This window comes from Rattus norvegicus, chromosome 1 (genome assembly GCF_021556685.1).
Source record: "Rattus norvegicus strain SHRSP/BbbUtx chromosome 1, alternate assembly SHRSP_T2T, whole genome shotgun sequence".
NCBI lineage: Eukaryota > Metazoa > Chordata > Mammalia > Rodentia > Muridae > Rattus > Rattus norvegicus.
In genome coordinates this window covers 49,870,522-49,880,465 of record NC_141534.1, presented here as the reverse complement: position 1 = coordinate 49,880,465, position 9,944 = coordinate 49,870,522, and the positions used below count along the sequence as shown (strand labels likewise).

General features: G+C 49.1%; 1 protein-coding gene across 1 annotated transcript; it reads right to left on the bottom strand.

The window, feature by feature from the left end:
• Positions 1–2,614: 2,614 nt before the first annotated feature.
• LOC134482690 (uncharacterized) lies at positions 2,615–7,716 on the bottom strand. The gene is made up of 5 exons (XM_087605328.1): positions 7,702–7,716; positions 7,318–7,405; positions 6,958–7,087; positions 4,338–4,457; positions 2,615–3,593 (listed from the first exon to the last, which is right to left on the bottom strand). The coding sequence occupies exons 2-5, from the start codon at positions 7,370–7,372 to the stop codon at positions 3,590–3,592; spliced, it is 309 nt and encodes a 102-aa protein (XP_087461454.1). The 5' UTR covers positions 7,373–7,405; positions 7,702–7,716; the 3' UTR covers positions 2,615–3,589.
• Between the last annotated feature and the right edge of the window lie 2,228 nt (positions 7,717–9,944).

Here is a 9,944-nt window from a genome sequence, read left to right as displayed (position 1 = left end):
CCTTTTACCCAAGAGCTTGGCCACACACACACACACACACATACACGTACATATATATGTGTATATATACATGAATATATATTATTTTTCCCAAAGAGAACAATCTTCCCAAATGTATTTCATGTATATCGATGTTTCTGGTTTTTGTTTGCCTGCATGTAGGGAGCAGCTAAAGATGGTGCCGACATCCGGTGGTCGTTGGTGAGAAACACCTGCAATGCGCATGTGTTGGCATTTCTCTGGCATCTACAAGGCCAGCGTGATATTCATGCTAATAAGGTATTTCATACTCCACCAATCCCCAGAGGACAAGTTTACAGCCACATTCTGTCTTGTATAATAAGGCTAGTGCCTTTGTTCCTCATGGTCCCCCGTATCAAGAATGAGGTGTTCCTGCAATAAAAGCTGTTGAGAAGAATTCTTTGCTGGTCGAGGTGGGCGCATCACCTGCATGCATGTATGTGCACCATGTGTGTTCCTAGCTCCCCAGGTAGGACAGAAAAAGGCACGGGATCCTTGGAATGGAGTTAGGGTGGTTTTGAGTCACCATGTGGAGGCTGGGAACTAACTTAGGTCCCAACAATTTAATTTTTTCTCTTCCTTTCTCTCTCTTTTTCTCTCTCTTTGTCTCTCTGTCTCTCTGTCTCTGTCTCTCTCTCTCTCCCTCCCTCCCTGTCAACCATGACTTCATAATGTAACCCGTATCTGACCTATGTATAAGTCACTATGTAGGTCAGGTTGGCCTGGAATTTAAGAGACCCACTTGCTTCTCTTCCTTGAATGCTGGGATTAAACCTGGGCACCACCATGACAGGCTTTAGCCTTACACTGTCATGACATAATTGCCTAACTCCAGACAAATTGCAAGTGTAACTTTCGAAAGCAGATGGAACCTTGGGCATGTACTATTATCTGAGAAAAAAACGCTGACAAGGAAGGGCTTTTTGCCAGGTGAGGTCTTTTCTAATTAAAGAGGAAACATCTTTGGTCTCATTTGTCTTGTAATGTTCCATTTACATCTTCCTTTTGCAGACTCCCTCTGGCTATTCTCCCCACACCCCACTCCCTCCCTCACAGGCAGGCTGTAGGACTCCAGGGTTCTGAAATGACAGCCATTCTGCTTTGCTTCAGCAGCTTCCTGCCTTTCCACTTCCTCTCTCTGGCCACTCCTCAGTCCCCCTTGTGGGCTTACTCTGTCCCTTACCCAATTCTGCAGCAGCTCCCAGGGAAACATCATGTGCACACCATCATTTCAGTAACCACCCATCATGCTGACAACTCTGAAATCCTTTTCTTCAACCTACTTGTCTATGAGCAGGCTCATCCTCTCTATTTAAACTTCCTAGGCCTGGAGTTCAATTCCCAGCATCCAGCACTGGCTTACAACCGCCTGTAATCTCTGGCTCCAGGAGCAGCCATTACCCTGGCTTTGTCAGGCACCTTTTCACATGGAGCCCACCCCACCATTTAAATAAAAATGGGGCTGAGAGATTGCTCAGTAGCTGAGTACTAGTTTCTTAGGCCCTACCGTGGTGTTTCCCTCCCCCCTCGCTGAGCCTTTTAGCCTGCTATAGCAAGAAGTTGTTCACAGCCTTGGGAGCTGCTCTTAGCTCCTGATTTGGGGCTGGGATTTCCATGGCCCCCTTCCTCCCCACCGAGTCTTCCAGCTTGTTGTCTAAGAAGTTGTTCATGCCCCTGATTGGGCCTGGGACTTTCCACCACACAGACTTATCCTGTTTTCCTGGTTAGGGATTTTCACCTGCCTTGTTGTTTTCCATGACTTTTCCCTCTGGTATATAAGGAGATCTCAGTAAAGTGTTGGTGGCACTCTCTGACAATGGGTGACCCGAGTACTTGTTTTCATTCAACCCGCAGAACTACGCCCGATATTCACACACTGGGGGCTCAGGCACCGACACTAGTTGTTCTTGTAGAGGACCTGGGTTCAGTCCTAGCACCCACATGGTGGCTCACAAGTCTGTTCCAGGGGGTTCCATGCTCTCCTGTCTCCAATGTGCATATACAAACATGGCAACACATATGCACTTATCCCAATCTTGGCTTATTTCTGGTAAATATTTGTGCAACCATATTGCATGTTCCTGAGGTAGAGGCACAAAATGTTCATGATGTGTAGCCCTGGCCCCTCAGGGACTGACAAGACTTCTTTTCATTAACTATGGGCTATGCCGTGACACATCTGGCTATGCAGGTTAGTGCACACTGTGTTGGCTATTGTCCTGTTATGGATGACCCTGCTCTGACTCCAGTTGCTCAGACATTATTGGGAAGGAACTTTTACTCCGTGATACTCTTAGGGGATTGCTGTTGTGTATTTGGCCATCACCCGACCAGTCATGCAGATGTGACACATGGCTTCAATAACCGACTTCTGCAATCTCTATTATAGTTTGCTTATGATTTCCACAGTACATGTGATACCCCCTTGCAGGTTCCTCTGAGTAACATACGGCTTATCAGAAATGATCCCAAAGGGACCTCTTAGTAACATGCTGCACACTAAGGCTTTTCTGTTGAAGCTGGCTGTCCTTACCACATCCTAAGCTCTGGCTTTGTTTCTGTTTTCATGATCAAACTCAGTGCTGAGAAGCAATGCAAGGGAGGAGAGAGTTTATTTGGCTTTCAATTCCAGTCACAGTTCATCATTTTGGGGAAGTCAAGGTAGACGTTTGAAGCAAGTACCATCCCTCTGGTCAAGCAGAGAAACAAATGAACGGTAGGCGCTTGCTGCTTACTTTCCAACAAACCAGAGGCACACTGGTTGGGACTGCCAATCTTCTGAGTAGAATAGCTAGAATACCTAGCCCACCACCTCAGCTTAGAAGAGGCCACTGAATCCAATTTCCATTACAGGATTGGTTTTGGTTTGATCAATGGGAAACGACAAGACAACAAGCAAGCAGGGGTGTTTGAGCGAGAGCCTGAAGTTCAAACCAGAAACCACATCCCCATTCCTTGAATGGATCATTTTGGGGGCCCTGCATAATGGCGCATGCGTTTCATTCGAGTACCCAGGAGGCACAGAAAGGTGGATCTGGGAGTTCAAAGCCAACCTCATCTACAAAATGATTTTCAGGCTATATGATGAGACCCTGACTCAAAAACAAACAAACAAACAAACAAAGAAACAAACAAACAAATCAATGATCAGAGAAAATTATACCCAGGAAGCAAAGACAATAAACATGGAAATTATGAAACTGTCAATCACTCCGGAGCCCTTGATGACTGACTGGATTTCCCTGTTTTATAACAGTGTCAAGTGCAATGTCGCAACGTCTTAGCCTTGGGAGTCTCACACTAAAGTACAGCAAGCTGTCGACCTGGGTTCCTGTCCTCACTGTGGTCCTCTGGTCTCACGTTCTGTTTAGTGTTTTAATGAGAACTGTAAGGGTGATGGCTCATCCTCTCTGAACACACATTGCCATCCCCATCCCACCCCCAGTGCACAGGTCTGCAACACCACTAGTCCCGCCCACTCTCTCCAGGGTGTGTAACAAGGTCACTAGAATCCTACAGCCAGATGCTCCCAGAGGATGGCCCAAGGCAATGACTCCTCCATAGATGTTCACCTGTAGAGAAGAAGAGCTTTAAGTCTTAAGTCAGTCCTCTGAACACAGGCTCATACCTGTTTTGTCTCACCCCACCCTACCCCCCAGTGTGATGCTAGCAAACTATCCTTTCAAACTCAACTTTCACTGTAAACCTTAGGAAGAAGCAATGCCTGTGTGACATCTGCTGCCTCCCTGTTTCTAGACTGTTCCACTGATTCTGATGTGACCTAACACACTCAGTTCCTTGTTGTGAACCCAACTGAAAATTAACTTGTGCTTGTTCATCTCTAGCCAAGGTGAGCAATCATGGGGATTGACCTCATTTCTTATACTTCACAGCTCTAAACACAGAGTGTGCAAGCTCATGGGCAAACACAGCTTCAGGTTGGTTACCTTCTCGGGGTTTGATCTATGTTCTGTAGCTATTGCTGCAGACACTGCTGCAAAGGCTACATTGATTTCAAACACGTCAACATCCTCCAGGGATCAGCCTGCATTTGCAACCTACAGGGAGGTCAAACCATTCATTACTAACAAAATTATGCTTCAGTTGCAGGAGAGATGGTTCACTGTTAACAACACTTGATGCTCTATCATGAGGATCAGACCTCAGATCCCATGCTCACCTGTAACTCAGTTCTATGGTATCACACACCCTCTTGTGGCCTCCATGGGTACCAGGACGTACGTGTGTGTGCTTGCACAGACAATGTTAATTTAAATGAAGAAAATTTATACATAATATACTTCTCAAAGACACACCTCCTGTAGGAAACTGCCAAGTATGAGGCTGGGTGTTCCATGGTGGCCTGTGGCTCTAAGGCAGCCTGCAGTGTTTCCTCATCAGGACCACTGTCAGCATGGAGGGCTCCTTCATGTGCCCTGCAACACACAGTTCCCTCAGAGAACTGATTCCATTCAAAAGGTGGCTGACGTTCTCTAGGGAGATGTGGGAACGCACACGCACACACACACACACACACACACACACATACACAAACACACACCTACCTATAATCCTTTAGAAGCTCAGGGAGGGCAGCTGTCTACATTAAGGCTAGCCTGGGCTATAGAGCAAGCCTCAGCCTCAAAACCAAAAGAATGCATGCTAAAAGTCCTTTAAGTCTAACTGTTCCACTGTTATGTGCAGTTAATACAGCACACTGCATCTGACTTAGAAGGATCTGGAAGCTGCAGAGATGGCAGGCAGCACTAGCTGCTCTTCTAGGGACCCAGGTTTGGTTCCCTCACACTCACATGGAGGCTCCTAATACAGACCACAACTCCAGACCCAGGGGATCCGACACCTCCCCTGACACACAGGGGATCGCAACATCTATGCAATCACAACACCTATGCATAGAAAATATGATGTAAAACAGCTGACATGGGGCTGACGAGATGGCTCAGTAGGTAAAGGGCAAATGTTCTGAGGTTAATCGCAAAACCCAACTAAAACAACAGCAGCAGCAACAAAAAGAACAGCACAGAGCATGGTGGTGCACCTATGACCACACTGCTGAAGGCTGGGAAGGGCAGACCTCTGGAGCCTGACAGCCACTCAGCCCGGCCTACTTGGAGAACTTCAGACTAGTGTGAGCCTTTGTATCACAGATGCAGGGGACATCACTGCCCGTCCAGTCAGCTCAGTGCTTAAAGCACTTGATGTCAAGTTTTACTCCAGAGTTCTCCAGGTCCCACAGTAGAACAAGAACAACTCCAGCAAGATGTCCTCTGACCTCTACATGTGTACCAAACCTACACACACACACGCACACACACTCACAAACACATGAATACATACACTCACAAACACATGCACACATACAAACACTCACAAACACATGCACACATGCATACACACACACACTCACAACACATGCACACATACAAACATTCACAAACACATGCACACATGCATACACACACACAGTCACAAACACATGCAGACATATATGCATGCAAAAAAACACACACACACACACACACACACACACACACACACACACACACACACACACTGTGACAGTGTCCTAAAGCAGATGGCCAGGAGATAAGAAGATAAAGAAGAAGAAAAGCTGTGGCCAGGATGTTCTGCAGAAGCAATACCCTATACTGAGCAAGCTTATTCATAAGCACAGGACCTTATAGACAGCTTTTAGGGGAGAGATGGGGCAAGGGGATGAAGTCAGCAGGAAGCTAATCAATCAGTGTTCTATAAGAGGAACACAGGGTGTCTTAGAGTGCCACAGATGGAGCACAAAAAGGCCTTAGGACTGATAATTCTGCCTGTTCAGGGATAAACACCAAGCTCCCAGGAACTGAAGCCTTAAGTCCTCCAAGGCCCTGAACCCAGCCTCAGACTGGATCTTGCCAAGTCTGCTCCTCGGCAACGACATTAAACTAGGTTTCTCTATCTTATCAACCCAGCCTTGGAGAAGACTTGGATTGGCCTGGCGCTCAACACAGACAGACACAGAGACAGATACACAGACAGACTTATACATACAGCACCCGCACAGCAGCTCACAACAACAACCATCTGTAACTCCAGTTCCAGGAAACCCAATGTCCTCTTCCAGCTTTTCCCAGCACCAGGCAGGCAAGTGGTAAATGCAAGACATATGTACAGGGAAAACGCCCATCTAAAACATACAGGATGTCCAATTGACACGCATACAAATGGTCTGGGACAGAGGAAGAGCAGAAGTTGGTATTGAATGTTAACAATTTTCTCTACAGTTGATTCAAATGTGAGCTGAGAGAGCACAGGGCAGGGCAAGAGAGTGAACTCGTGACCACATGCACGCTAACCGCACAATTCACCCCTGAGCTACACACCCAGGTCCCAAATCGATTATCAACACGAACTGACCACAGTAGTCACTGGTCCACAAACACAGCAGGAATCAGAGGTAAGATGAAGCATTCTTCCTCCAGAGAGTCCCCTAGGAGTGACGGACAGCCTATCTCACGACATGTGGTCAAGGGTTCTGCTGCAGCCTCACTTGCAGCTCTGGCACAGTGTCAGGCTCACACACTTTTCTCGACTGTGTGACATTTTAGGGGTATGTGGAGAATTATACATACTTTCCTGTGCATCAGGCTGGCCCTGTTCCTAACAATGCAAAGGCGGTCACACCACTGGTCTAAAATCACTCAGGGAAAACGTTCATAAGGAAGCTTTGACCTCAGCTACAGGAAGGAGGAGGGACAGAAAGAATCCTACCACAGGGAACTCCAAAGCAATGTGTGGTGGTGGTGGTGGTGGTGGTGGTCGTGGTGGTGGTGGTGGTGGTGGTGGTGGTGATAGGGTGTGGGAGAGCCAATAAATGTTCTGTTTCTAATGAAGCAGACCTTTCCTGGTCTATTGAAGAGTTACCTGCGGTCAAAACGTGTCCGCCTCGGACACCTCTTCTGGAGGCACCTTAGCCCTCTGCAGGTCTTCTTTGATGACAGTTGTCCCCAGGTCGTGGACAGGCACGGTGGACAGGGCACCACTGAAGGAACCTCTAATGGGATGAGGAAGAGGGAAGGCATCCTGAGGAGCACGGAGCGGGTGGATGGGACCAGATGCAGTGTGGACTTTAAATCAGCGCTTTGCCAAGCCCACGGCTTCCCAGAGCCCGAGGTCAGACCACCAATACCTGCCACCACACGGTCAGAGATGAACCACCATGAATGCAAGCGGGCAGTTGGCCGGGTTCTCTGTGCACCTGTAGGGTGCCTCCGGGACACTGACCAATGGAGGAACGAGCCGCCGAGACGGTGACCTCCGGGTCGGAACTTCTGTTCATCCTGCTACTCCACAGGCGTCTGCACAGCTCTGGCTGCAGTTGAAGCAAACTTTGCAGAGTTGGAGTTGAGCAGGAGAGGAGCCTAAGGCCTCCCCTACCTGGCCCAGCAAGGCCCTGCCCGCCCCTGCCCGCCCCTACCCGGCCATGCCCGCCCCTGCCCGCCCCGCTCTGCCCCTGCCCGCCCCTGCCCGCCCCGCTCCGCCCCTGCCCGCCCCGCTCCGTCCCTCCGTGGCCCTCCCCGCCCCTCTCCAACATTCCTGGCCCCTGCCAGCCCAAGCCCACCCCTGCGGGCCCCTGCCTGCTCCCTGCCCGCCCCTTCCAGTCCTTGCCTGCACCACCTGGCTACTCCTGGCCACTCCCCGCCCCTGCCCGCCCCTGGCCACCCCTGCCTGGCCCTCCCTGCCACTCCCTGCTACTCCTCGCCACTGGTTGGCCCTGCCAGCCACTGCCCTCCCCTCCTGCCCTTCCCCACTCCTCCCTGCTCCACTCCTCCAAGCTCCCTGCTTAGCAGCTCCCAGGACTCCCACTCTTCCTAGGGAGAGCAAGGTTGTGAACAGGGTGTCCACAGTCTGGGGGAAGAGGGGGTGTAGGGGTCTTACGATGTTGCATAGATAGTTTAGAGGTCCGGGTTTGGGTGCCTCATGGAGGTTCCGGATATATAGATTACAAAGTGCACGATCACTGCGCAGAAGGCTGAGGTGTTGGGAGGAGACACAGGCTGTGGACTTTGAACGCTTCCTTGCAACACACCTGGACTCTCTCTTTGGACCCCCTCGTCGTCTGTTTTGGTGTATTTTCGAAGCAGAAATGATGACTAAAACTGTGCCTCAGAGTTAGCCGGGACTGGAATGCCCTGGCTTGAATTCCTGGACATGTCACAAGCCAGAAGGAGCAGGATACAGTGTCTGTCAGTTCTCAGGGACTTTGAGATTCCTGCAGGGTGCCGGGGCACTGTCAGGGGACAACCCTGGGGAACTTGGGTGGAAGGAGATCTGAAGACCGTGTCCATGAAAGGACACTGAGGGCTACGGATCGTTGCTGTGTAAAACACCTGCGGCCAAAGTCACACCTTGTCTGCACTTCTAATTACCTCTACCTTGCTAGAGATGGGTCCTCCCACAAACGGTTAACGTGATCCACAGGATGTGGGCATGCAAAAAGTTATTTCTGCAGAGGGCACACAACTACACTAAAGACTACAGGCTGTGGTGATGCTGGGCTTCTTGCCCCAGAGCTTGGCCACACGCAGACACACACACACACACACACACACACACACACACACACACACATCCATGTGTATATATACATGCCTTTATATTATTTTTCCCAAAGGGAAAAAACTTACCAAATTTTTTCATGTATATCAATATTTCGGGTTTTTCCTTGCATGCATGCATGTATGTGCACCCTGTGTGGTCCTAGCTCCCCAGGTAGGTCAGACAAAGGCACGGGATCCTTGGAATGGAGTTAGGGTGGTTTTGAGTCACCATGTGGAGGCTGGGAACTAACTTAGGTCCCAACAATTTAATTTTTTCTCTTCCTTTCTCTCTCTCTCTCTCTCTCTCTCTCTCTCTCTCTCTCTCTCTCTCTCTCCCTGTCAACCATGACTTCATAATGTAACCCATAGCTGACCTATATATAAGTCACTATGTAGGTCAGGTTGGCCTGGAATTTAAGAGATCCACTTGCTTCTATTCCTTGAATGCTGGGATTAAAGCTGGGCACCACCATGACAGGCTTTAGCCTTACACAGTCATTACATAATTTCCTAACTCCAGGCAAAGTGGAAGTGTAACTTTAGAAAGCAGATGAAACCTTGGGCACATACTATATCTTAGAAAAAACGCTGACCAAGAAGGGCTTTTTGCCAGGTGAGGTCTTTTCTAATTAAAGAGGAAACATCTTTGGTCTCATTTGTCTTGTAATGTTCCATTTACATCTTCCTTTTGCAGACTCCCTCTGGCTATTCTCCCCACACCCCACTCCCTCCCTCACAGGCAGGCTGTAGGACTCCAGGGTTCTGAAAGGACAGCCATTCTGCTTTGCTTCTGCAGCTTCCTGCCTTTCCACTTCCTCTCTCTGGCCACTCCTCAGTCCCCCTTGTGGGCTTACTCTGTCCCTTACCCAATTCTGCAGCAGCTCCCAGGAAAACATCATTCCACCCCATCCCTTCAGTAACCACCCATCATGCTGACAACTCTGAAATCCTTTTATTCAACCTCATAGTGAGCAGTCTAATCCTCTCTATTTAAACTTCCAAGGGGGTCGGGGATTTAGCTTAGTGGTAGAGCGCTTGCCTAGCAAGCACAAGGCCCTGGGTTCAATTCCCCCCACCCAGCACTGGCTTACAAACACCTGTAATCACTGGCTCCAGGAGCAGCCATTAACCTAGCTATCTCAGGCACCTTATTCACATGGATCCCACCCCACCATTTAAATAAAAACGGGGCTAGAGAGATCGCTCAGTAGCTGAGTACTAGTTTCTTAGGCCCTACCGTGGTGTTTCCCTTCCCCCTCACTGAGCCCTTTAGCCTGCTATAGCAAGAAGTTGTTCACAGCCTTGGGAGCT

Coding starts and splice junctions, on each gene's coding strand:
- LOC134482690 (XM_087605328.1), bottom strand. CDS start 7,372: ATGAACAGAAGTTCCGACCCGGAGGTCACCGTCTCGGCGGCTCGTTCC. Junction 7,088..7,317: donor GGCGGCTCGTTCCTCCATTG/GTCAGTGTCCCG, acceptor TCATCCCATTAG/AGGTTCCTTCAGTGGTGCCC. Junction 4,458..6,957: donor CGGACACGTTTTGACCGCAG/GTAACTCTTCAA, acceptor TGTGTGTTGCAG/GGCACATGAAGGAGCCCTCC.